Below are 26,367 nucleotides of genomic sequence, written 5' to 3'. Positions count from 1 at the left end.
CGGAAATATTTCTACAGGCTACGGGGAATGACAAGGAAGGTGAAAAGATGAATTTGAAGGAAGACAAAGCGCAAAAAGCTATCTTGCAAGAAAATCAAAGTGTGAAAATTGAAATCGCAAAAAGCAGAATAGCGGAGAAATAATCACAAAAAAGACCCGAACAATCATCCAAAGACGGGAGACAATGATCCGTTTAACGGCGCCATTGGGAAAGCCCTTTCCGTCATGGGAGGAGGGCAATGAAATGATCTTAGAATAGAAACACCCACCATGTACGTCGCGTCGAAAGGGCTGGCTATCCGCGCGATTGAATGAATGTAAGAGAGAAGGAGACGCGTGAAGAACACGCGCTGAAAGAGTCTAACTCATCTACACACTCTAACAAAAAAAAAGTATAAAAAGTGGAACGTAGAGTGGAATTTCATCCTCCTAAAGTCAAAGGAAAAACAGAAAGAGGGTGTTCCGATTGTGCATACATAGACTTATAAGGGTATTTGATTGTTTGCTAGAAACCACCACAACATATCAAAACAATCTCTAAATCCCTCTGCTGAAATCATGTCATCCAGCACGGCAGGGGGTAGTTTCACCCACCATTCGAATGGCAATGGGAACGGTGTAGGAAAAGCGAAACGTGTAATCAGCGAAAGTAGCGATGAAGAAGATATCCCTCTAGCCAAGAAAGCGAGACCTTCAACAATCTCAAACGGAAGTGCAATTAAAGATGAAGATGATTCATCGGAAGATGAGGCTCCTTTAGCAGCCAGAAGTGCTAAACCTCGTCCAAGTATCGTAGCAAAAGAGGAAGATGACGATTCAAGCGATTCAGACGTTCCTCTTGGTCAAAGCTCATCCTCACCACCAAAGAAAGGTATCAAAAGAGAATCACCAGAATCAGATGAAGATTCAGATGTGCCTCTAGGGGAAAGTCAGCGTAGCAATGGCTCCAAAAATGGCGCTAAACAAGCTGACAGCGATGATGACGATGAGGAGGAAGAGGAGGACGATGAAGACGATGATGATGATGAAGACGACGAAGACGATGGGGAGAGCAGCAAAGGTAAAAAGAAGGGTAAAGCAGGAAAAATCGAATTGACCGGAACAGGAGGTGTTAAATGGACAACATTGTATCATACTGGACCGCGATTCCCTCCTGCACACGACCCATTACCAAAGAACATAAAGATGAAGTATGAAGGCAGACCTGTTGATCTTTTGCCAGAAGCAGAAGAAGCAGCTTACTTCTACGCAATCAAGCTAGAAACGCAACATGCAAGGGACAAGGTCTTCAATAGCAACTTCTTTGACGATTTCAAATCTGTCTTGAAACAGTACCCTCCGCGTGATGGTACGAAGATTAAAGAGTTTAGCAAATGCGACTTCCAGGATATGTACGCCTACTTCCGAACAATCAAAGATGAGGAAGCAGCAAAGAAGAAGCTAATGGCGCCCAGTCAACGAAAGAAGTTGCTTGAGGAGAAAAAGAAAGCCGAGGCGGAAATGAAGACATGTGTTGTTGATGGCGTCGAGCAAAGAGTGGGAAATGTGATCGTTGAACCTCCGGCTTTGTTCTTGGGTCGTGGAGAGCATCCAAAAAAGGGAAGAATCAAACGTCGTGTCCCACCCGAAGCAATCACAATCAATCACACTTTGGGAGACCCAAATCATCCTCCACCCGCACCGCCTGCAGGACATAAATGGAAAGAAGTACGTGAAGATCGAACGACGACATGGCTAGCCTATTGGATCGAGAATATCAATGGACAGTACAAGTACATGTACTTGGACGCTACCAGTGGTTTCAAGAGTAACTCTGATCGAGAGAAATTCGAAAAGGCTCGTCGATTGGATAAGGTTGTCGACAGATTGCGATCGAATATTGACAAGATGATCGTTTCTAAACAACGTCAAGAAAGACAGTTAGGTACAGTGATCTGGTTGATTGACAATTACTCATTGCGTGCTGGTAATGAAAAGGGCGATGATGAAGCAGCAACCTATGGTGTATGCTCTTTGTTGGTAGAACACGTTAAAGCCCTCAACGACGACCGACATCAAGTCAAGCTTGAATTCTTGGGTAAGGATAGTATGAAGTTCAAGGAAACTCTCAACGTGCCAGAAAGAATTTTCAAGAATTTTAAGATGTTCACTCAATCGACGAGAAACGTCAAAGGAGATTTGGCAGTCAAGAGTAAGACTGATGAAATCTTCGATAAAGTCGACACAAAAGATGTCAATAAGTTCTTGCAGGATCCTAGCAACGGTGGTCAAAAAGGTCTTTCTGCCAAAGTTTTCCGTACCTACAATGCTTCGACAACGTTCCAAGGTTTGTTGAACCAGACTGAGCAGAATCTCAAAGCTGCTGGTTTAACTCCAACACCGCAGATCTTGCGTGATCAATACAATCAAGCAAATCGATTAGTCGCAATTTTGTGTAACCATCAAAAGACAGTGAACCCTGTCCAAAGTGACAAAGCAGCGGCAAGATTTGAGGAGAGAATGTTGGCAGTAAAGTATGAAAGATTTAAAGAACGTCAAAAACTTTTGACGCATTATAAGCCAAAAGATCTCAAAGCTCAATATCCTGCAAAAGAGCATGATTTTGCAAAGCGATGGTCAGAAATTTTGGCTGAGATCGATATAACAAAAGATCAAATTCGTGAACATGAAGAGCGAATGATCACGAATAAGAAAGATCGAATTCAAATGACTTTCGATCGTGCAGAATTGGAACGCAAGTATCTTGCCGAACAAGCAAAAGCTGAAGGAAAGAAGAAAAAGGTGAAAAAGGAAGAAGCTGTTGAAGAAACCAATTCCAAGAAGCCAAAAACTCAAGCGGAAGTGAATGCAGAAAAGAAAAAGTTAACGGAAGAATTGGATCTTTTGAAACGCGAACGTAAAGCGAACAAGAGTGAAGCAAGTTCTGTGAATGTTCCTAGTTGCGCAAAGAAGATTTTGACAAAGATTGCTCAAGAAGAGAAACTTTTGGCAGAAAATGAAACCAAGAACAAGACTTCTGATGTTTCTTTGGGTACTTCCAAGCTGAACTACATCGATCCACGTATCACTGTCGCTTGGCTGAAAAAGTGGGATGCCAAATTGGCAAAGATGGAAGGTATTGATTCCAAAGGAAAGAAGACAAAGGTGAAAAAGGAAGAGCCCCCGTCACCGGCTGGAAAGGGAAGGAAATCCGTCAGCGTGAAAGACGAAAAGACAAACAAGACGGCCGATTCCGATCGTATGGAACTGGATTTGAAGGTGATCCCCATCGGACACTACTTCCCCATGACTATGCAAAAGAAGTTTAAAGTGAGTAAAGAAGCTTGTGAGACGCTAAAAATTGATAAAATTGACATAATTGTTCTTCTCTATTCTTAATAATACAGTGGGCCGCTCAAGAAGAAGATGGATCAGATCTCTCTCCGAATTGGGTATTTGTTGAAAAAGCTGAAAGCAAAATTCGCGACAACATGTCAAGCGCAAGACGCAAGGGTGGAGCTGCTGCCGATAGCGATGGTGAAGATGAAGAAGAGAAGAATGATCGAGCTGAAGCACAAAAAGCTATTGCAGCTGCTAAAGTCAATTCTAGCAAAACAAAGTAACAAACAACAAATAAAGTGTGGTAGTCCCTTATGTGCTTTCACCTCTTGCCAATAGACGCATCCAATCATCCCCTACCTCTCCTTTCAGTGCTTCAATCTTTCGACGTAATTCTTGACTTGTCAAATTACTCTCATTTCCACTTGATGGTGGTTGTACTTGTTTTGTAGCAGATACTTTGTCGTTCCCCTTCGCTCCTGCTGCCGCATCAGCGGTATTCGTATTTCCCTCCTTCGTAATATTTGTTTTTCCATTCTTATCTGCAACGTTGTACTTGTTCCCAGCTTTATTAGCATCAGATCCACCTTTGTAGGAATTCAATTCATTTTCTGTACGATTCGATTCGTGTGTGGCAGGTTTGGCAACATTCTCTGTAACGGATCCCATGGCAACATCGGTGTTGCCGGCTAAAGCAGCCTTTTTGATCAAATCCGAATCACTGGCTTCACTCTGCTCTCTTTTTGGGTGATCGTCTCGGCTCTTGGATGTATCGCCTTCTTCTCCTTCGTGTACGCTTTCTGCCAATTCAACCACTCTACGATTCCGCCTCTGAGCTGCATTTGTGCGAGATGTCGTTGTTTGTGCTTGAATGTGTGACGAGGATTCGGCTGGCTGACCACCGTCTTCCGGTTTGTGGGAAGGATGTCCAGAAAGGTTTGTCGATCGCCTTCCATGCCCCGCACCTCCTCGATGACGCACATTTTTGACGATCACAGAGCCTTTCACAGCTTGTGCTTCATCCTCAGCGGGATGCGAATTCTTAGTATCCCTCTCCGTATCTGGACTTTTGGCAAGCTTGGCAAGTTCGCTGGCTAGTGGTGTCTCATTGCGATGTCCGGGAGTACCTTTTGGAGTACGCTTGCTGTTGCGTGTCATCGCTAATCGGTCCATATTGGGTACAATCTCTTTCACTCGTTGCTTTTCGAAATAACCAATACTTTCACCGTCTAACTTGATATTCTCGAGAATTCTGCCTTCTTTTGCAAATTCCGCAAAGACTAAGACTCTGGCATCATCTTCTTCTTCCAAGAGAGGGTTTCCAGCGATGAAGACTTCTGTTATATACTCCAATGTAGCCAATCTGCCAATTTCGCCAGCTTCAAAGACCTCATTGGATCGTAAGTCGACACGCGAAAGATTGGTGAGTCTTTCTAAGCCACATAGACTCTCCAACCGGTTATGTGACAGGTTCAGAGCCTCAATCAGGGGAATTGAGTCCGGTATGCCTAGTACTGAGTCGATCAAATTGTTGCTTATATTCAATGATCGTAATTTTGTTAAAGCACTAAGAGAAGGCGGAACGGCATTGAGCAGATTGTGCGAGAGATCAATCGAGGTCAGATTGGTAATGTATGCGATAGGCGAATGGTGCACGAAGGTCAAGCTGTTGTCGGATAAGGAAAGATGCCGAAGAAAGTGCCAAGACAATGACGGAAGTGGTTCTGCAATTTCAGTCTCTTCTTCTACACCGCCTGTGGCTTCACTTGATACACCATTACTCGTATCAGTAGATGATTGCATTCCTTCGCTTTCTTCTGTTTCTTCTGATGCGTGCACTTTGCGTTTCCGTTGCGGTATCTTCTCGCCCCTCCTTCGTTTTCCATCATTCAGTACAGCATCAATGATGATATCCGAAACATCTTCCACGCCGCTCCGCTTGAATGAAAGACTACGTAGCTGCATACTCAATCGGTCCCAACCTAGGAATGCTCTTGGATCGGCGTCCTCAAATTCCAAGATCTGTACATTCTTGAATGCATCCAAAGGCACAGACATTTCACCTGGACAATCTTCAAAATCTCGAATAAGTTTTAAAGGAGGCGGACCGATTCGTAAAGCGGGCAATTTGGTCATGGACGAATAGATAAATCGAACATCTGCGGTGATATCATGCTTTTCTCCTGACCACCATGATCCTTTACCTTTTGCCGATCCTCCAAGGCCAAAAGCGCTCATTGTTGTTTGTAAAGATGACACACTCATCGTTTCTTCCCGATCGCGTTTTTTGATGGTTGCTCCGGCTGCATTATTAGAAATAAAGGCAAAGTAGGTAGATGGACGTGATCGTTTGGGTATTCGCACGTCTAAAGAGCCAATCGGTAGTCCTAGAGCTTCACAACGGATCAAAAGGTAGTACAGATGATGACTTGTAACTCTGAATGACATCGGTCGAAGGGGTGCAGCTTGAGGTTTAGAAGTTGAAGATGCTAGTGTTGACATGGTTCGTGTACGGGGTCCAGGTCTAGCGGCATTTCCTTGTGATGGGTTTGGAGTAGAAGCTGTTCCTCCTGCCAGCATCCAATTAACCGGATTGATCCAAGTTCCAATAGAAGAAGCAGAAGGGCCGGCAATATCGCCCAACTTTGCTTCGTTGTATCGAATCCATTTTGCACAATCAATCACAAACTTGTCACCTTGAACTGTGTCCATATTGCATATTGTCGTTTGTCAAGATGAGACAAATGAAGATGAAACAATGTCAAAGAGGCTTTGTTCGAGGTCGAGATGGTTGCTCCTGGCAAGACAGCGAAAGGAGAACTGCACCCTAAATGATTGGTCACTTAGTCCGTGCACTATTGCTACAGAGAGCATTCATTCAATCAAATGTTAATTTACCGGATAAGCAAGCGCAGCGCAGGGCGTGTATACCAAGCCACCCAAAAAGAACAACACTTTAAACAACACTCTGAAACACCACCATCCAGCGTGATCGTCAAGATATACAATGGCAGAGTCTGAAAAGGTGACATCCACATCTTCGAACACAGACTCTCCCTCTAGACCAATAGTGGACTTCAGAAAGCGCATTCAGGTGGTTGAATGCTATGCTAGTACGTATCTGGATTCACTCTATTCGAATTGATACTTATATGTCTTTTTGTCAGTTGAGTATCAGGACAAGCAATCTGGTTCAAGTTGGCATAACGGCCAGCTGACGTACTACAAAACAGATCGAAAGGTGAGCATGTAGAAGAAGAAGTCGTGCTCAAATTCACATACTCATAACACATCTCTCCCATGCAGGCCGTCTTATTTGGAGCCAAAAATGTCAAACTGGCTGAATGCTACAACATCGAACTCAATCCACCAAAAGTCGAAGAGGAGAAGCAAGAGAAAGAAGCAGTTGGCAAAGAAATAGTCGAAAAAGATGCAAATCACGACAGGAATAAAGATGCTAACGAGAAGCCGGAAGAGGAGCAAGTCAAATCGAGCTCACACAATCTCAACGCCCTACTCAGCAAAGAGCCAACACTGAAAGAAGGAAATGAATTCACGTTTGAGGATCGTTACTTTGTGCAAATTGGTCGCAACAAATTTGTCCATCATAAACCGTATCGAGTGGCGGGAGAAGATACGGAAAAGGCTGCAATTCGAAAACGAATCAAGAGAATCATCGATGGTCAAGAAGACATCTTCGAAAAGAGTGGCGTACTGTCTATCCGTAAAATTCAACCGCCCCAAGAACAGGAACAAGCTCGACCGCCTGTTCCACAAGCACCACCACAAAAAGTCCACAGCCACTTGGCAACTGTGCCTGCAGGGCAAGCTTCGAAGAGCTAAGATCTCTGATCCTATCGTCACCACATTGTATACTAATCTCACATCGCCAGTCTTGTATAACAATTGGCCTATCAGGCTCCCATTAATCTGACAGCTCGGCCACATATCCGTAGTCAATCGAACTTCATTGTATTACAACTATGCTGCATGACGAGTGATTGAGTATACCTTTACAGTTCCATCTGCACCCGCACTTGCGATTCTATTATCGTCTATCCAAGTTGCCCCGTTTGCACCTCCAGCAAATGCATTTTTGATCGCAATACTCTTCATAGGTTTGAGGGTAGACCAAACGTATACATTTGTATCCAAGGATGCACTCACTGCATGTGTACCATCGGGCGAAAAGGCCAAAGCGTTGATACGTGCAGTATGGAAGACCCATTGATTGAATTTGATCTTCTTTTCAGCAAGGTCGTACACGTTAATCTTTCCGTTGCTTTCGCCTGCTGCGAGATATTTGTTCCCTTTGGAGAATGCCAAAGCTGAGATTGTGCTCCTTCCACTTTCGAATGTTGCCTCATCTCGCAATTGGCCTGCACTTGCGTCCAAAGTACATAGGACCACCTTGGAATCTTCTCTTCCCAAAGCGAAATACTTGCCATCTTCAGAAACAGCAACAGAAGTGATGCTATCATTTGAAGGTCTATGTGTTTTTACGGCAGGGCTACCTAAGAAGATATCAACACCACTTGTTGTAGCGACAATAGTTGCAGAAGAGGAAGCATTTGAGGCACTAGCTACAGCTCTTGGCTGTCCGGTAAGAGGATGGGAAGTCGAGTCAAACTTTCCGCCAGTGATCCTGCGAAGGGTATCATCTAAGCTGATCGACCAAACAGAATCTTTCGAACTTGCAAGGCCAACAACGGCTGCAGACGATGAGGATCCAGAGACCAAGCTTGCCTGCCCTTTCTCATCATAGCGTAACACCCTTCCATCGAACGATCCTGCTACCAATCCACCATCTGCGGCTTTAACCAAGGCTCCTGTGCTGATCGACTTGGTAGCTCCATGTAGTTTCTCGATACTGCCGCTTTGCACATCAATGACGTTGATCTCTCCTGCCAAGCTGACGACGGCCACTTTGGCTGAACCTTCAGCAAAAGTGACACCGACCAGTTGATCATCTGCCTTGTTTCCGGTCACAATTGTGTTTTTGCCGTTGAGATCGAAGGATTTGTGTAGCTTGGCAGATTCGATATCCCACACCTTTACCAAGCCGTCAGCTCCACTAGATACGGCATATTTGGAGTCTGCGCTGAATGCAATGCTGAAGATAGTACCTTTGTGTGCTGTGTCGTCGGCACCATCAACCAAAGGTTTCGGTGAATCACCTGTCGCGCCATCATAGACAAAGATCTGTCCATCTGAACCAGCCGATACAAAATGAGATCCGCTTGGCGCATAGCTTAATGACTGAACGAATCCTTTGTGGGTGTTAATACTCTTTGCATACTTGAATGGAACTCCATTATAAAAGACGATATTTCCATCATCGCCTGCAGTAACGGCACGGAAAGGTCTAGATGTCTTCATTGCGATTGCATTGGCAACTTTTGAATGTCCAGTAACTTCACCACAACTACTACCTGAATCAATCATGAAAAAGTGACCGAATTTATCTTTTCCTTCTCCAACAATACCAATTCGTTTTGATTCTCCATCCCAAACCAAATCTGTAATTTTACCTCCTAAAGCACGAATTTCTAACTTTAAAACTTGATCTGTTCCTGCTAAATCCCAAACACGAACATTTCCACCCGTATCTGCACTTGCACAATAGAAGCCCGAAGGTGAAATTCGTGCAACGGTTGTCGGTTGAGAATGTTGTGCATATACAATCGTTTGAGCATCAGAAGTTGATGAGATTGGTCGAATGATCACTGTTCTTGATTGACAATATACCAATTTCGTTCCTTTTGGATCGGTAGAGATTGAGGTGAAGCTACCACGAGTGGTGACTGGATTAGAAGGTAGCACTTGCTCTACTTTGAATGACATCTTGAGAGGGTGTTGGGAAGATGGAGGTGAGAACAACACCTTAGTGCGCGATAGAATATGGGGTACGCGTGGAAAGTAACAGCACGCTGGCAGCCATCATTTGTTGTACTTATTGAAGCTATTCAGTCTCATGCTCAGCATAAATCAAACTTTCAGTGCAATGTTCTAATATTCTAGAATTGTATTATGACAGATATGTACTACATATCCTATTTTACTGCGCAATAATCAGATGGCTGCTGCTCCTGCTGATAATTGACGGTTCTCATATGCACCTTTGTAGAGGTATTGTTGATGTTCCTTTGCACGATAAACACCTTGAGCGGTACTTGAGCCAGGAGCGACCCAAGAAACGTTATGACCAACAGATTTCAAAAATGCAACTGTTGAATTATCAAATCCTTTCCAATTGGGAATCGTTGGTGAAGTGGTATTTTGCCATTCAAACGATGTGGTGGCAGGTAACAGTTGATCGTGCCATCTAGGCATATCGATTGATTTTTGCAGATCTATTCCACGTAAAGCATTGAAGGTGTTGATAATATTTGCTGTGATGATACGTGAACCACCAGCAGAGCCCAATGCATGAGTCGTCTTTCCACTGTTCAGATCAACTATGATTACCGGACTGATGGATGATAAAGGACGCTTGCCAGGTCGAATGAAATTGGCTTCCGTTGGTGTGTAGCCGAACGCATTGGATGATCCGGGAGAAGAAAAGTCGTCCAATTCGTCATTCAAGACGAAACCGTCAGGCGTCATCAATTGAGCGCCCCAGAATAGGTTCACGGTTGTGGTCAGAGTAACGGACAATCCATCATCGTCAATAGCGGATAATTGACTTGTTCCAGAATCCGTGAGAATAGTATAATTCTTTGGATCATAATATGATGTTGGATGAGTAGAATTGTCAGAGATCAAACTTCTTTTCTTGCGACAATCTTTGTCTGTCAAAGCATGTTTTTCCAATCTCGTGACATTCTTTACGTACGATGGGTCTCCGTAATCTGCTCTTTCTCCGTATGCGAATTTTGTCGCTTCGATCAATCTATGTGTCGTCAAATTGACACCATCATTTTCCAACGCCTTCAGACCATATTCGCTCATTGTTTTCAAAGCGCTCAAAACGACAGCGCCACTACTAGGGGCACCGCTTGAATAAACTCGTTTGTTATCCGGGAATTCAATCGAGAACGGTTCACGATCGATAGCTTTGTATTCTTTCAAATCATCCATAGTCATGATTCCTCCTGCGTTACGAATTGTTTCGATTGTACGGTTTGCGATTGCACCGGTATAAAATGCATCAACACCTTTCTTTGCGATGATTTCAAAAGTGGTTGCTAAACGTTCATTCTTGATTGTGTCACCCAATTTGGCAGCCGTTCCATTTGGACAATAGACATCTTTCCAGTAGGTTGTATTGCAAAGAAGCGAATCCTTGTATTCTTCGATTGCATAGCTCAATTGATTGGTAACTTTGAAACCATATCTGTTCAACTCAATTGCCGGTTGAATGACTTGATGCCAAGGTAATTTACCGTGTTTATTGTGCAATGTTTCAAAACCACGTAATTCACCCGGAACGCCAACGGCCAGTCCTCCAATAGTACTTGCGTTCTTGTTGGGATTGGCAGAATACATTGTCTCATTACTTGCTGCAGGAGCTGATTCACGCATATCAATCACTCGAACACCATCATGTTGACCAGAATGTTGTTTCTTTTCATCACGTAAGACGATAAAGCCACCTCCGGCAATACCACTATGGAATGAATCGATCGAATTCACACAAAATGCTGCACCAATAATTGCATCTGCAGCACTTCCTCCTTTTTGTAAGAGGTCTGCTCCAACATTACTGCATACATCCACTTCTGTTGCCACGGCTCCATTTGGTCCGATCACGGGATGTTCAGGTTTACGACCTTGAGATGCTGCATTGAGAGCGGGCAAATAATGATTGTTTCTCTTTTCTTCAACATGAGGAGGAGGTACGGCTTGTACCACTGCCAAAGTGGCTAAACATAATGAGGTAAGGACAGAAAGTTGCATGGTGTATGATGTTGGAAATAGTGTTTTGTTTTTACCAATTTGCTCAGGATTATATATACCTTTCAACTTTCTCCTTCTTTTCGGTGATTCGGTCAAGGATTTCCCTCTTTACTGAGATACTTGCGAGATTTGATTGCTAAATTGCGTTGTGCTGTTCAGCTGTGTTTTTCGCAATCACAGAGGATATATGCGGTGCAGGATTGACGTAAAAGGATTGCGGGTATGTATGATATGATGAGGCGGGGTAAGCAGGAAAGTGGGTAGAGGGTTAAGAACGTTTTGAGGAGGTGAAAATGGGGATCGTGATGGTGAGCAAGGAACATAGCATACATCACAAACACATTTACATAGCAGGACAGCCTCCATCACTCATGTATGAGCACGACATTTCATGCTATCATCAGGTACACACACACGCATCCCACATGGTATCTTCCGCATAAAGCATTAGCGTATTAAAAGAGAATAAAATTATAGCGTGATTAGTGTGGTTTTTTACGCTAACAAAAGATACAGTAACAATTTGGCCGAAGATGATACGGAAGATACGCCGCGGCCAAACAAATAAGCGGGAAAAAGATCAAAGTGGGGGGAAAAGAGAATGAGCTTAAGCAATGATACCTAAACTTGTATGACTATTAATCTTGATATGTTTATCACTTGAAGGAGTTTCAAACTTGTTATAAAGACCTTTTTCAATCTCAGCAAGTGTTCTTTCAGTTGATTTCCATAATAAGATCTCTGCATTGTACTTGTCCAAATCCATCTTTTCCAATCCGGGTACATGTCCGTTTGACATTCTTGCTGTAAGTTGAGCTTTATGTGCTTTGGGAATACGAACTTGTTCATATTTATCAAAAACTTCTTTGAAACAAGGTTTGTCATTCTCTTGAAGCATATCAGAATGTTCAGTTTGCCACTTCGCAAGGATGAAAGAAAGAGTTTCTGCATCTTCTAATGCTTGTGAAGATCCTTGTCCGGTATGTGGAACGGATGCATGGGCTCCATCTCCCACCAACACTGTACGTCCGTTCACAGACCAATGATCGATCGGATCAGAATCTCGAATCATACACATATTGATACCTTCTTCTTCATGTAGAGCTAAAAGTGAACTTGCTTCTTCGTGGAAAACTTGGAAAGTTTCATAGGCTTCTTCAGTTGGTGCACCATGTAAAATACTACCTCTAAGCACATTTCTTGTATTTGCACTTGTGGGAGAAGTCATTGGAGTAGATTGCGCTGAACTTCCATCTTCTGGTCGGCAAACTAAAGGACCACGTCCAAATCTTGCCAAAATCTCATCGGTCATTGCACCATAAGCGAACATTTGATGATAACCCTGTCTATCGATAGGGTAGAGTACGATCCTTTTATGCTGTTGCAATGCTTTCAAGATCTCTGCTGAAGACATACCTTTTTGAGGTGCATTGTGATACCAATTGGCCAAAGTTGTACTTGGTCCAATTTGACGTTCACTTTGTCCTTCAGCCAAGAATCGTATTTGTGGTCTTTCACGTAAGTCTTGAGGTGAAATGACAGACATGTAAGAATACTGGAGAATCTTTGCTTGATTTGGATTTGCTCGAGAGGTGACCATACCTGCCATGACACCTTTCTTTTCCGCTTCTTGTGCTGTTAGAACTGCTCTTCGGCCAATCTTTTCGATTCCATCTGCACAAATGAGTAAATCTGCTGAACGTTGAACGATTGGATGATCTTCTGGTGATTTAACATTGATATATTGAAATTCACCACGAGCCGCATCAATGCCGATCGTTTTGCAATGATAATGAATCATTACTTTTTCACGACCGTCTGGACGATCTTCTATGCATTTTTTTGCAAGCCAGCGAATCATTGCCGTTCTCCTACAAAAAACGCTTGGATGTCCGAACAAAGCACGAAAGTTATACTTTTGAATCGGAACGTCTGTCGGATTATCAGAAGTACGAAATAGGATTTGATTTAATTCACATCCGTTTAAATCTTCAAGTGGATCATCCATCCCTAAAAGTTTCAAACATGCAACTCCGTTTGGCGCTACTGCAATACCATAATCATCCCTTCTGGGCGAATTATCCGTTAAATCAATCGGTCCTCCTCGTTCGTAGATCTCGATCGTAAAGTTTGTTCGTTCGCGAAGAAATGCGCCGGCTGCAAGACCTGCGATTCCACCTCCAACAATGATGACGAGCATGGTGTGTGATATGAATTGGGGGAGGGGCAAGGGTAGAGGTGATGTGGAAAAGGGGTGTGGGATGGCAGTTTCGCAGATTCGCAGAAGGATTCCGGATATTTATACTTCCCGCCTCTAGCCCTTTTTTGTAAGCGTTCTTCCTTCCGATCAGCTAACCTTCTACATTTTTAAACGCCGTTGCATTTCGGCCCGTTCCGTTCATCTTATCGTACTGCAGCATTCAGTCTCTCAAAATGTCAAAGTGACTATTCCGAGACATATTAAGTCTGTGCGTTCAAGAAGGGAAGATCATTCTGATTATGATGTGGACGAAATTAGCATAAAAGTTAATTAAACTGTAAAACGCTGAAAACGCGCCTTATTTGCCGAAAAAGTAGGAACAAAGGGAAATTGAATTGACGCTAAAAGGTAAATTAAACCAGAGAACAAAGGGAATCATGTCTTTCCGTTGATCCCTTTGTTTGCAACAGTCATGGGAATAATGCATTGGAAAGTCTATGAAAAAGATTGAATTCTATCTATAAATGTGTGTGTGGGGTGAAAATATATAAAAGTACAATTGCATTTGAAACATATAAGCATCAAACTCAAACAGATCCACTAATCCGTCTAACTATATCAGCAGCCTTTTCTGCTACTCCAAAAATAGCCAAAGAAGGATGAGCGCTTAATTGCATAGGGAAAATACTTGCATCAACAACACGCAAATTCTTTGTTCCGTACACCTTGAATTCTTCATCCACAACTCCTCCCCATTCACGTTTCATCATGGCTGCCGTTCCGAAGTTGTGACAAATCAAATCATACGTTTTAAGAATGTATTCTCTCCAAACGTGATAATCGCTCCTTCTCTCTTTGTCAGAGAGAGGCGAATTGTTTGAATTCATTTGAGATACCGAAGCTGGAGTGGTGGAATTGTCAAAGTCGTAAGATTGCGGTGTAAAGTTTAATAGGCCAGGTTTGATTTCTTCTTCCCATAAAGCACGCATCTTTGGTCGGTTAAGCATCGTACGAGCAGCATCCATTGAAGCAACTTGCAAATCCATATCAAAAGATTGCGTCCAAACACGGGCATGCAAATCAACATCTTTTCCTTCCAAATTCCAAACACTGTTCTTTGTTAAGGAATGGATGAAACCTCGACTAAAAGGTTGCAGAACAAACGATTTGATCGCAATCAGATTACGTGAAAAGTATTCCCATTCTGCTACGGGCCATTGTTGTCGGAAGATGCCTCGTAACATGACTTCGTATTGACGTAAGATACCTTGCACGTTCACTGCTCCTCCTTCACGTACGATGTGGCGAGCCCATTTGTGCATATTGTTCTTTAGGTACTTTTCAATCTGCGTCACATTGTTTGGGAAGATCTTATCGATCGAAAGCATGGCCACTGCGGGAAGTGGGTCACCTGTAACGCCCAAGCGATGTAGTCCTCTTGTGGTGGCAGCCAAGATGTTGGTTGGTTTGTCTGCCAAATTACGACCAACACCAGGCAAATTGATCTTTGTCTTCACTCCAATCTTTGAGAGGATAGCCGGATCACCCACTCCGGATAACTCCAACAGCAATGGTGTGACCAATGCACCTGCAGAAACTGTTAATTGCGAATCTTGGTTATCCTCACGCAAGCGGAGATCGAACGTCGGTCCGTCCGGTCGAGCTTGAACAGTGACACCCTTTGCTCTTAGGTCTTCCTCTTGATTTTGGGATGATGTCCTTGTGCTAGCAGCTTCCACTCCTCCAAATGAGAATGGCTTCTGCCAAGATGATGTCCAAGATTTTGACGAGGGTGATTCCTTATATTCCTTGTCCTCGCCCTGTGCTTCGCCCTCTTGCCAGTTCACATGAATTCCTCTCCAGCCTGTCAAGATGACCAAATTCGAGCGTTCATACTCGATTGGTGAGAGATAGGCTGTTGCACTACTCTCGCGAGTGACATTAGTACCATGTTTGATGAAATGAGGGCAGAATGAATATCCGATTGCCTCTCCTGCGCCTGCATCAACGATTTTGTCCACTCCCAAAGTCTCATTGAGAGATTCTACAAAGCTTTGTTGTGGCAAGCCTGTGTAGCTATGAGGTGAAAAGGTTATATCCACTGGTCCATGGATACCATGACCGCTTGGTTCGTAAGTGGCGCCATGTGCGGCTGCGATCGGATGAGGTTCATGATAATTTTGTGACTTTTTCATGTAATGCAAAACTTCCTCCCAATTCCAAGATGGATTTCCGAATTCGCGAAAAGCATCAATTTGCGAAGAAGGTGGACCATCAACTTTTGCTCCATTGATCGAGGTTGAACCACCTAATCCAATTCCAAACGAATGTGTGATCGTTGCACCACCGATCTGTGGTCTGGATTGCCATTGAACCTGCAAAGCTGCATTATCCAATCGAACAGTACGAACGAGAGGATCTGTTCGCGTGTCGTTTCCTGCTTCTATCACTAACACACGCTTTTCGCGATCTTCACTTAGTCGACTTGCCATCACCATTCCTGCTAATCCACCTCCAACGACGATGTGATCGAAGTCAATATCAACGATCTTTGTTGGATCTGAAGTGATAAGAGCTGCAGTGTCTTGACTTAGTTGCTGATCGGCTTGAACGGATGTAAAGGTCAGCGCGAATAGCACTGCATATATGCATATTGTTAATGAAGTGATTCGACTCCATAAGGCCGAGTGAGAGGTGGCCATTGTGTCAGAAGACTGCCGTAGCCGAATCATGATGGGTATATTGAAAGGTGTCTTGAAGATGTATGATGGTGAGAAAGGTAGGTTTATATTACGAATCTGATCTTAAACCTCCTTACAAACCCCGATCCTTAAGTCCGACCTTGGCACTCGAGCTCAATTTCTTTAACCGTGTTTTGCATTGAGCACCTCATATTACATGAGTGGCTTATTCTGCCCATAAGAAGAAGTACAATTAGTCATCTGCATTACCGTTGTTAAAACTTCCAATTCTGTGTATAGGGTGTTGCAGATCTATAATAATTCGTTGCTAAAAGTTTCCGATGATTCAAATGCAGGTCGTCGTACAAAATTGAAGACCGAAGAATGAAGAAATAGGCAAATGGTCACTATTTTCCTTTTTAGACTGCTTTTGCTTGGATGAGCTAAGATGATTTGATCTTTTTCTCTTATCTCCTCTTAGAGTGGCGCGTTTAACAGTGAAAAAACCACCCAATCCCAGGCAAATGAAGACTCTTTTCTAAGCGCGTGTGAGATCGGGTGATTGAAGATCTTTTAATTCAAGCAGTCAACGTGTGCAGGCACGCACCTATGGCGTGCTTTATCAATGAAGCGTATTCTTGCATGCATATAATCCATCACTTATCTCACTGCCACCAAGGAAAGATCAATGATGGAGAATGATAGAATTCATTATTGACATAGAACAGGCTCTGGGAGAAGATATAGTATGACTTTGGTGGGTCAATCGAACGAACAACCGGATATATGCGTTAAATAAGGCGTTGTCTGCCCGTAGGAAGATAAGAGAAGGATAATATAAATCATAAACATGATAATCAAGCAACTTGTTTCAAAGCACCCGATTTGACGTCGTAAACATAGCCAGTGATGTTATTGGTCTGAAGGAGAGGGAAAGAACGATCAGTATCAATTCCTATCTTATACCTCGCTTCTTTCCACTCACATCAACCAATTCACTCTTTTTGAGGAATTCAACATCCGCCTTTACGTTATTCTCGACTTCTGGGAATTCGAGGAACTCCAATTGATCCAGCGTTTTCCTTCCGGTAGAATCTGCTGAAAGGTTCAGATTCTTTGCGATCAATCCACGAGCCTGATCGGTGGTAAAAGTTACCATACCGCAATCTGTATGTTGAATTACCAAGATTTCCTTCGTTGCAAGAAGCTGTTGAGAGATTACAATACTACGCAATGCTTCCGGTGCACGACCACCTGCATTCCTCACCACGTGGGCTTCACCTTCTTTGAGTCCAAGTGCGGCTGATTCAATGGGAAAGAGGGATGAATGTATTATTAGAGAACAGCTTGTACTCAAAGCAGAAAATCCTACTTACCTTCTGGAAGAATACGTGCATCCATGCATGTTAAAACGAGAACTTGCTTACTTGGTGGAAGTGGAAGTTGGTTAGCAGGACGGGAAGCCGAAAAGGCTTTATTAGCAGCGAGATAATTTGCAGTTGCAGTCATTCTTGATTATGAGGAGTAGATCAAAATGGACTGTAAGATCTCATGATCCTTCTCTTTATATATATGAAACACTGATCAATGCTCAATCTATCACCTTTTCCCATCAGACTACAATCACGCCATTGCGATCTGACCCACAACAAGTTGCACACGACATCCAAAATCCAATTAAAGAATGACGCCATACTCTAGCGTTGGCGCTAAGGTGAGGCGGGGAGATGCTTAAATAAGCACATCAAAATGTTAATCATTCTCTCCGTTTGTTCGCAGGCTGAATAGTGGCTTCCTATTCATATAATGATAATTAAAGATTCCTATCTGGAAGTCATAAATGATAGCAAGATCTCGTCCGGCTATCGTTCGAGAGATTCTTAATTCTTTAATATAATTTGATGACATACACTATATAATAGTCGTATTGACTCACTTGCCTGACTAAACCAATTCATGCAAGGCAAGAAGGGAAATATATTTGTCATTGTTAAACCAAGAATGGATGGAATGGGGTGACAAGAACGGGTCGTGAGCAGCCGGCCGGGGTCACAAGGGTTTAAAACTTCTTTTATTCTTTTTACGGATTCCAGAATTCTAATTTTATCTTATTTTACCAATCAAGAAACTGTTCAAAGATCTCGGACCTGCACTGCCTTTTACCGACTTCGGTAAGACCAGACATGAAGAAAGGGAGTAAGGATGCCGTAAATTGAAGTGGCGGATCCGTTGAAATAATTATAATATACCAAATTACTACCGTGCCGAAATGGAAAAGTCTGGTAAACGGTCATTTTGCTCAAACTCAACGTATGTCACAAACGCATCAGGTCATATGCCCCCCTAAATCGGAAGTTAAAGGCGCACAATCAAGGGAAGGGACAAACAGGAGGAAAATTTACGTGCTTGAAGATATTAAAAGTTACTCGAATGAAAAAATCTCCCCCACTTTCTTGATGATGGCCATCAATTCTGAATTCCACTGACAGTCCCGACCCCCTTTCAAGCATGTCCGATACAACAACAAATACAACCATCCAGTTTAAACTCACCAAGGAGCAAGCACTTGCAGCTTTTGCGCATAACAAAGAAAGAGCAACTCATTTTGCGAATCTATTATGGATCGTAATCGGATGTGCGTTGGGTTTCTTTTTGATTTTACAAATCTTGTTCAAGATTGAAGCCTGGATTTGGTCAAGAACGATTCGTGGAAGTTTAGATGTTTACGAATTAACACCAAATCCAAGAAGGAGAAATAACGATGATTGGTCTTCGATGAACAATAGTATAGCTCCAACGCATATGTGGCCTCACGTTCCTTTTTGGCAAAGATTCATTCGTGCCATTTTGGCTTTTTATAGGAAATACTTCTTTTCCGTCAATGTGCCAATCATCAATATCTCTTTGGCAGAATTAGGACTAGTGATGCTATATGCAGGTTTCATGTCAGCAATCCTGGTCATTGATACGCCAAATATTCCGCCCAATCCGCTCGTTCCGCACATCACTGTGATTGGTATTGCAAATCGAGCTGGTCTCTTGGCTGTTGCATCCTTACCACTCAATGTTTTACTTTCCAATAGGATCAGTTTGGTGAGTATGTTAATGGGACAATCCTTTGACAGGATTCAATATCTGCATAGATGGATAGGCAGGGTAACATTAGCCTTAGCAATCACACATGGAACATGCAAATTGATTCAAATGGACACTTTCGGCGATCATTCATTCAGAAGGTTTGGTCTTGGTGCTTTTTGTATCGCTGGCTTTTTGATGGTTTTCAGTAATCGATTAATGTTGCAAAAAGCATATGAAACTTTTATAGCATTTCATATGGCTGCAGTCATTTCGTTCATTTGTTTGATTTGGTTCCATATGCCACGTCACAAAGGTTATTTAATTGCAACAATTGGACTTTGGGTTGCTGATCGAGCATTACGATGGATTAGAATAATCTTTTATAACAGCCTTTGGCGCTGTGGTCGTTCAAGTTGTACGGAAACGGCTACTTTGCGATTGCTTTCTCATGATACCACTCGTTTAGAAGTTCTCAAACCTGACTTTGCACCTTGGAAAGCCGGTGCATACGCTTATGTTTCCACACCCGGAATGCCTTGGTGGCCACAAAGTCATCCATTCACAATCGCTTCTCGTCCTTCAAGAATGCATATCAGTCATGCGCCAGAATCAAAGAAGGGAGGAGGCGAATTGTTAAGGCCACAGCCAAATTTGATCTTTTTGATCCGGGCAAGAAATGGTTGGACAAGAAAATTACACAAATTGGCACAAAATACCGTTTCGCCAAGCATACCGGTGATCATTGATGGTCCTTATGACGGTGCGCCTGAGTTGCACAATTGTTTCGATACAGTCTTGCTTTTTGCTGGAGGTGCCGGTATTTCATGGACGTTGCCTCTTCTGATTGATCTAGTAGAAAAAGCAAGAAGGAACCAATCTGCTGTTAGACGAGTAATCTGGGTCTGTGCTTTACGTCATTATGTCAATTATGATTGGTTCTTCGGAGAATTAGAACAAATCGTTCAAATGAGCGGAAATGCATGGATTGACGTTCGAATTCATTATACGACAGATACGCAAGATGTGGCAAATGTTCCGGCTTTCTTTAGACCCGGAAGACCGGATATCGAGTTTATCATCGAAGAAGCAGTCAATGCTGCTAAAGGTAGATTATTTATAGGAGGTGAGTTCAGGGGTAGTGAAAATGAAATTCATGAAATACTGACCTTCCACATCTACCTACAGTGTCTGGTCCTGCTGGGCCGAGTGAAGAGGTACGCAGATGTGCTCGTATAATGACAAGTCCAAGTGCAATCCTACGAGGTGATCCGAGAGGCGATATTTATTTCCATAGTGAAGTGTTTGGTTGGTGATTTATCCCGATTTTTTTTTCGGCTACAGTGACATGCTTTGATTTGGTTTAAGTTTTGTATGTTTATCACTCTTTCTATCTTTGATCTTGAATATAATATAAGATTTCCTCATCTTAACACTTCCCAATCGAAATGAAAGGCGGTTCAACCACCTTCATTTTAATGCGCCAGCGCTCGGGTTACCGTCTTCATATGAAGGTTCACCAAAAATAACTTTCATACGGTACCGAAAAGGAATCTTCCAAAGAAGCGAAAAATGATCTTTAATAAGTCCATATCCGACTCACCCTCTTACAGCAAGGGGGAAAGCGACTATGATTTATGTCAAATGTCAGTAACTTGACATGTCTTTGTTCAAGGAAGCTAAGCTCTTGTATTCAAATTTTGCTCCTAATCCCTGAAGAGGGGCCGATGAGAAAATCAATATTTGCAATCTGGAATCCCTTTCCGGTTAATTGATAGTCAAGGGATAAAGACCGCAAGGAATCTGCGTGCAAGGTGTCGATTGACCTTTTGATCTGATCAACCACCCCAAACCAATCCGACAATGAATGGGCGATTACGATTTCACTTTGTGCTGGCTTTATTGCTGGCATTTGCTATAACGGCTTATTCTCATCCAAAGATCAAAAAAGTTCAGAAACGTTTGCTAAATTTGGACAAGACATTAACGATTCTAGAACCTGCAACGTCAAAGTTACCGATCGTGAATAAGGGTATACCACCTCTATCAAGTTTATTGGAAAACAGTACGGTAACAAGGGTATGTGAACAACTCGACAAAGTCAAATCTGCCAGAGCAGAAGTTCTTTATGTTGGTGCATTGGGTTATATTGCTTCTGTTGAGCATTATATGGCTTCTTCGTCCGCTTTACCTTCTTGCGTCTTTCGTCCGGCAATAACGAATGACGTCGTTCTTGCTTTACAAATAATTGATCAAGAAAGGATCGAGTTCTCGGTAAATAGCGGAAAACATACTGGAAATCCCGGATTCAGCTCAACGAAAGGTGGATTACAAATTGATATGCGAAGGTTCAGTCAAGTGACTTTGTCCCAAGATCGAACATACGTTGACATTGGTCCTGGAAACGTTTGGGATAATGTTTATGCCGTTTTACAAGGTACAGGAAGGATGGTAAAAGGCGGCAGAGTGAGCGGAGTTGGGGTTGGCGGATTAATGACGGGTGGTGGTGGCTATAGCTTTTTCACGCAAAAGTATGGAATGGCGACAGATTCACTCATAAGCATTGATATCGTTCTTCCTAATGCAACGCATGTTACCACTTCAGCCGAATCCGACCCAGATCTCTTTTGGGCGGTCAAAGGAGGAGGTAATCAATTCGGTATCGTGACCAATTTTAGGGTCAAAACGTTTGCCGTTCCATCTGTAGTTTGGGGTGGAACCAGGCTTTACACTGGTCACGAAGAAGATTTCAAACAGTACACATTGAACATCGCACAAAATCTCACCGATAGAAACGCATCAGCTTCGATCGAATTCATTTATTACGCAAAAACGCCAATATTTGCCATACAAGCCTATTATGATGACGCTGAATCTCCTGCAGGCACTTTTGATTCAGGCTTGCCGCCAAAGGCACTCTTGCAACCTTTGCTGGATACATGGGGTCCAAACAATATGAAAGATATAGTCACAAGCTCACCTTCTAATTTAACGATCGGATTACGAGGCTGTTTCAACGTCGCTTCTTTACACTACTATAGCAAAACAATTCTTGACGTAGCAATCAACGAGATTGATAAACTCAATGCAGATCTTCTACATTCCGGCTTCTACTTCCACGTTGCAATTGAACCTGCAGGTCACAATTATGGTGCATATGCTGATCCAACAAATAGTAGTCCATTCCCATACTACAAAAGTCCACAATCTTTACTGTTTTATTTCGGTTGGGTGAGTGAATTGGATGATGAATTTTATTTCCAAGCAATCAAGAATGCCGTTCAATTGGTGGAAGATCAAGCAAGATCTGAAGGTCAAAATGTTGATAATCTTGAGGTTTATCCAAATTATTCTATTTTCGATACACCTCCGGAGAAGTTGTTTGGAGATACCAACTTGGCCAGATTACAAGAAATCAAGAAAAAGTATGATCCTAACGGTATAATGCGTTTAACGACTTCGTTTGCATTTTGATGTGAGGAAGAGAGAGAGAGAGAGCCCGTTGCACCATTTAACACGCGCTAAAGCTGCACTCCGGTCTCCGATCAATTCGGGATCGGATATAATTTTGTATATATATTTGTTGCCCATGAATGAAAGATATATACCCCCTTCATTACCATCACAAATGTTAGAAGAAAAGGTGGGAATCACTGTAATTGGAGCGGCTGGATTGATCGGTAAACGACATGTAGAACACATCCTAGAAAATAAGCAGGCAAAGCTACATTCGATCGTTGATCCAACACCTGCAGCTCAATCAATAGCCAAAGAAGCAAATGTTCAGCAATATTTAGATCTCTCTGAACTTCTGCAGCATTCTGAAGGACTTCATGCTGCTATCGTTGCCACTCCGACTGGGATGCACATCCAACAAGCATGTCAATTGGTAAGAGGAGGTATTCATGTTTTAGTCGAAAAGCCTTTGTGTAATACAGTAGAAGAAGCACAACCTTTATTGCAAGCTTGTCGTCAACCGGGTGCTGGTACAGTATTGGTAGGATTCCATCGTCGATTCAACCCTTATATACTTCATTTAAAAAGCATTCTTGATGGTGAACAATCCAATCTGGGCACTTCTCCTGTAGGCACAATCGTAGCAGTGAATGGATTATGGTGTACGCGCAAACCATTAACATACTTTCGTCAAGCACCATGGAGAGCAGAAAGGGGAAAAGGTGGCGGTGTGATCTTGACAAACTTAAGTCACGAATTGGATTTGATGCGATTTTTATTTGGAGAGATAACTAGAGTTTTTGCTGAACCCGGAAGTACGACCCGTGGTTTTGACGTTGAAGAAACGGTGGCTATTACGTTAAAATTTCAAAGCGGTTGTGTTGGAACGATTATATTATCAGATTCCGCTCTTACTCCTTATACATTCGAAAGTGCAACGGGTGAAAATCCTTTCTTGGCAAAACATCATCAACCAGTTTATACCATCATGGGCACTTCAGGAACGATCAATTTTCCAAATATGGAATTATGGTCATTCACAGGTCAGTCTATCGAAGGAGGTGATTGGACGTTACCTTTAACACAATCCAAACAAGCAGCTCTTCCTTTTGATCAAGAATTTGCAACTGATACCGGGCCGAATTCTCCGTTTGCTAAACGTCTTCAACATTGGTTAGACTTCATCCAAGGCAAATCTGAAACTTTGTCATGTACTCTAGATGATGGCTTACGAAATATGGCTATACTGGAAGCCATCCTAAGCAGCGCAAGTTCAGGCGAAGCAGTCGTTGTTTGAAATGTGCATCAAGTTACAAAGTGCTACAAAGTAGTGATTGCATTCCTGCTCTATGTCCCTGCATAATCATTGCTAAGTTAAAAATACAGTGCGCCAACGTTTACTGCCAAAGAGCCACTGGTCCTCCATCCTGGAAAGGACTAGATCCAAAGCCATTGACTGCTGCTGATGTTGGGCTACCTCTTCTGTTCGTCTGTTCGTTACTCTCATCAAGCCTGTCAACTTCAACGTTCTCCTCTATGACTTCTGCTGGATCACCATTTGGAGACCTTTTCAAATTGCGAATTTTGCGTGCTTGCCAAAATAGAGTCGGAGGATGTTCAAATACTCTTCTTGCTTGAGTCAATTCTTTACTGAACTCTCTCCATGTTACATCATCGGGTAATCGAAGTTGACCAGATTGCGTTCGAACAGAAGATACCAAACTTCCAATCGGTGGTGTGGGAATCGTTTGAGTGCTTTGTTGCTTCACTTTTGTCCCTACCTTCTTGCGTTTTTCTTGTATCGCACGATTTGCCGCTTCTTGTCGTATACCATCAATACTACCGTAATCACGAATCAGACTCAAAGCCCTTCTAGGCCCTATGCCAGGAATAGTGCGATTGAAATCTGTCCCACAAAGCAGTGCAAAATCCAACATTTGACGTCTGCTTAATCGGTCTGCATCATTGAGATTTGCGTTATTCTGATGCAGCAATTCTAGCTGACCTGCATTGTCTGTTGTTTGTTGCTCCGCTGAAATTTCTTCAATCTCATCAGACATAGCAAATGCAGAAGCAGGAGTGAGATGTGACGTATCATCTGTGGATTTATTGATAGGAGGAAAGAATGCTTTACGCACTGCCGAAGAATCGATCAATTCCAATTTTTTGTGGCCCATCACACCTCTGAGTAAAGGGACATCGTAGAGAAGGACGTCACTATCTTCACTTGCTACCATATCCGCATACCCATGTCGAACGAGCATCGAAGCCATTGCTTCAGCTTCATGAGGTCTTCCTGCACCTTTTGTTCCATCACCGGTCCATAAGACGGGAACGCCAAATGCTTCACATACAGAAGCAGATTCGGTAAAAATGCATGGAGAAAGGGCTGCAGAGGATTTGCTATAAGATCTTTGCATTTGTTGGTTTCGCTCGCTTATCAAGCTCAATTGCTCAGCAGCAACCAAATCAACATTATCTAACGAAAATATTGATGTCGATGGTTCGTCTTCGCTTGCCTCTGCTTCGGCAGTCGCAGCACTTGCTTCTTTTTCTGCAGTACTCGAAAGATGAGCAGTAGTAAGAATATCTTGGTTGGTCTCGTGAGCATCTTCAGTATCTGTCTTTGCTCTGTCTGAATCTCCCACTTCTGCTTCTGAATATATCAATCGTTTATACACCTTATCTTCAGCCAACGTCATTTGTTGTTGTGATGGTGTTTCAGCAGGCCATTCCGTTGCTGTATTGAGTGTTCGTGCCATCGTTCCTGCTCTTGCAGCTTGTTCAGCATGTTGTCTACTCAAAGCCCATACCTGTGCTGCTAATTGCATCTCTGTAGAATCCTCTGCTTCCTTCACTTGAGACCAAATTTGATCGTCTGACAGAGTGTTGCGGGAGGCTGAAGATGGAGTTACACGATCAGAACTCATCTGTTCCGCAATCAATTTCCATGCAAGAGGATCCGACAGCATTTCTTTCTCTTCACTATCCTTTATGCCATCACTCCATTGCCTTTCCTGGCCATCGATGTGCTCATGCATGCTTCTGAGAGTGTCACTCGCCATTCGCTCCAAATTGCTTATCTGTGTCGTTTGCAGTATTTCATCATCAGTTGAAAAGGAGGCAGCTTGTTGATCCAAAAAGTCGCCTGCCCAATCCTCTGGATCTGAGATGTGGCTTTCTAGATTATCGTTATCGTTCCATTTCTGTAGCAAGATCGCCGTCCTTATCCTTTGTTCTTTCGTCATTTCCGACCATTTCTGTAAGACAACTTGTAGCCTTTTGAGCCTTTTGGCACGTTGGGCCTCAATCTTGGCTCGTAATGTCAACTTTCCTCTTCTACTCCTTCTCTTTTCGTGTTCTCGCATCTTTGCCGGTAATCGTGCACCCTGTCCAACACCATCGAAAACCATAATCGGAACAAGGTCATGTTCACGAAATTGTTTGAGTAATCGTCTAAAACCTATAGCATGTCTATCTTCATGATCTTCGGCAAAATGCAATCTTTGTACCAACAATGTTGCATCAATTGCTAATCTTGTTTGACGAGGCAAAGCAGCAAAAGAACGTAAAGTTGTAATGCATTGTGGAGCATGTTGTTTGATTAAAGGAAATATGCCACGAATGCCGTTTAGCACTTGTGTAGCATGCATCCTTCACTCTTTGTCATATATTCATCCGATCACAATCCTTCCCTCCATCTCTGATTTGATGATGATGATTGAAAGCAATTCCGAT

General features: G+C 42.8%; 11 protein-coding genes across 11 annotated transcripts; 4 read left to right on the top strand and 7 right to left on the bottom strand.

Moving 5' to 3' along the window:
* Positions 1-558: 558 nt before the first annotated feature.
* On the top strand, positions 559-3,602 carry FA14DRAFT_116931 (uncharacterized protein; the record flags this gene model as incomplete). The annotated part of the gene is made up of 2 exons (XM_025496201.1): positions 559-3,309; positions 3,387-3,602. 2 exons carry the CDS (start codon positions 559-561, stop codon positions 3,600-3,602), a joined length of 2,967 nt encoding a protein of 988 aa, XP_025357357.1.
* Positions 3,603-3,630: 28 nt separating this feature from the next.
* On the bottom strand, positions 3,631-6,110 carry FA14DRAFT_141057 (uncharacterized protein; the record flags this gene model as incomplete). Its single annotated transcript, XM_025497118.1, has 2 exons — positions 4,386-6,110; positions 3,631-4,319 (listed from the first exon to the last, which is right to left on the bottom strand). The coding sequence occupies exons 1-2, from the start codon at positions 6,028-6,030 to the stop codon at positions 3,631-3,633; spliced, it is 2,334 nt and encodes a 777-aa protein (XP_025357356.1). The 5' UTR covers positions 6,031-6,110.
* Positions 6,111-7,230: 1,120 nt separating this feature from the next.
* Positions 7,231-9,242, bottom strand: FA14DRAFT_9214 (putative actin interacting protein 1). The gene has a single exon (XM_025503069.1). The coding sequence runs from the start codon at positions 9,160-9,162 to the stop codon at positions 7,300-7,302; it is 1,863 nt and encodes a 620-aa protein (XP_025357355.1). The 5' UTR covers positions 9,163-9,242; the 3' UTR covers positions 7,231-7,299.
* Positions 9,243-9,317: 75 nt separating this feature from the next.
* FA14DRAFT_159272 (gamma-glutamyltranspeptidase) lies at positions 9,318-11,542 on the bottom strand. Its single transcript, XM_025498136.1, has one exon. It carries the CDS (start codon positions 11,215-11,217, stop codon positions 9,391-9,393), a length of 1,827 nt encoding a protein of 608 aa, XP_025357354.1. The 5' UTR covers positions 11,218-11,542; the 3' UTR covers positions 9,318-9,390.
* A 122-nt stretch (positions 11,543-11,664) lies between these two features.
* FA14DRAFT_159271 (FAD/NAD(P)-binding domain-containing protein) lies at positions 11,665-13,456 on the bottom strand. The gene has a single exon (XM_025498135.1). It carries the CDS (start codon positions 13,415-13,417, stop codon positions 11,825-11,827), a length of 1,593 nt encoding a protein of 530 aa, XP_025357353.1. The 5' UTR covers positions 13,418-13,456; the 3' UTR covers positions 11,665-11,824.
* A 357-nt stretch (positions 13,457-13,813) lies between these two features.
* Positions 13,814-16,506, bottom strand: FA14DRAFT_159269 (alcohol oxidase). The gene has a single exon (XM_025498134.1). The coding sequence runs from the start codon at positions 16,117-16,119 to the stop codon at positions 14,005-14,007; it is 2,115 nt and encodes a 704-aa protein (XP_025357352.1). The 5' UTR covers positions 16,120-16,506; the 3' UTR covers positions 13,814-14,004.
* A 393-nt stretch (positions 16,507-16,899) lies between these two features.
* FA14DRAFT_169939 (putative carbonic anhydrase) lies at positions 16,900-17,985 on the bottom strand. The gene is made up of 3 exons (XM_025500247.1): positions 17,475-17,985; positions 17,084-17,400; positions 16,900-17,018 (listed from the first exon to the last, which is right to left on the bottom strand). Exons 1-3 carry the CDS (start codon positions 17,605-17,607, stop codon positions 16,956-16,958), a joined length of 513 nt encoding a protein of 170 aa, XP_025357351.1. The 5' UTR covers positions 17,608-17,985; the 3' UTR covers positions 16,900-16,955.
* Positions 17,986-18,580: 595 nt separating this feature from the next.
* On the top strand, positions 18,581-20,554 carry FA14DRAFT_159267 (uncharacterized protein). The gene is made up of 2 exons (XM_025498133.1): positions 18,581-20,299; positions 20,362-20,554. Exons 1-2 carry the CDS (start codon positions 18,607-18,609, stop codon positions 20,487-20,489), a joined length of 1,821 nt encoding a protein of 606 aa, XP_025357350.1. The 5' UTR covers positions 18,581-18,606; the 3' UTR covers positions 20,490-20,554.
* Positions 20,555-21,036: 482 nt separating this feature from the next.
* FA14DRAFT_166449 (FAD-binding domain-containing protein) lies at positions 21,037-22,649 on the top strand (the record flags this gene model as incomplete). Its single annotated transcript, XM_025500030.1, has 2 exons — positions 21,037-21,238; positions 21,275-22,649. 2 exons carry the CDS (start codon positions 21,037-21,039, stop codon positions 22,645-22,647), a joined length of 1,575 nt encoding a protein of 524 aa, XP_025357349.1.
* Positions 22,650-22,801: 152 nt separating this feature from the next.
* On the top strand, positions 22,802-23,926 carry FA14DRAFT_152458 (NAD(P)-binding protein; the record flags this gene model as incomplete). The annotated part of the gene is made up of 1 exon (XM_025497532.1): positions 22,802-23,926. The coding sequence occupies one exon, from the start codon at positions 22,802-22,804 to the stop codon at positions 23,924-23,926; it is 1,125 nt and encodes a 374-aa protein (XP_025357348.1).
* A 176-nt stretch (positions 23,927-24,102) lies between these two features.
* FA14DRAFT_169935 (PIN domain-like protein) lies at positions 24,103-26,342 on the bottom strand (the record flags this gene model as incomplete). The annotated part of the gene is made up of 2 exons (XM_025500246.1): positions 24,156-26,342; positions 24,103-24,111 (listed from the first exon to the last, which is right to left on the bottom strand). Exons 1-2 carry the CDS (start codon positions 26,280-26,282, stop codon positions 24,103-24,105), a joined length of 2,136 nt encoding a protein of 711 aa, XP_025357347.1. The 5' UTR covers positions 26,283-26,342.
* Positions 26,343-26,367: the final 25 nt, after the last annotated feature.

Source organism: Meira miltonrushii, assembly GCF_003144205.1.
Source record: "Meira miltonrushii strain MCA 3882 unplaced genomic scaffold FA14scaffold_1, whole genome shotgun sequence".
Classification (NCBI taxonomy): domain Eukaryota; kingdom Fungi; phylum Basidiomycota; class Exobasidiomycetes; order Exobasidiales; family Brachybasidiaceae; genus Meira; species Meira miltonrushii.
The sequence above is the reverse complement of the archived record's forward strand: the minus strand, read 5'-3'. Positions and strand labels throughout refer to the sequence as shown.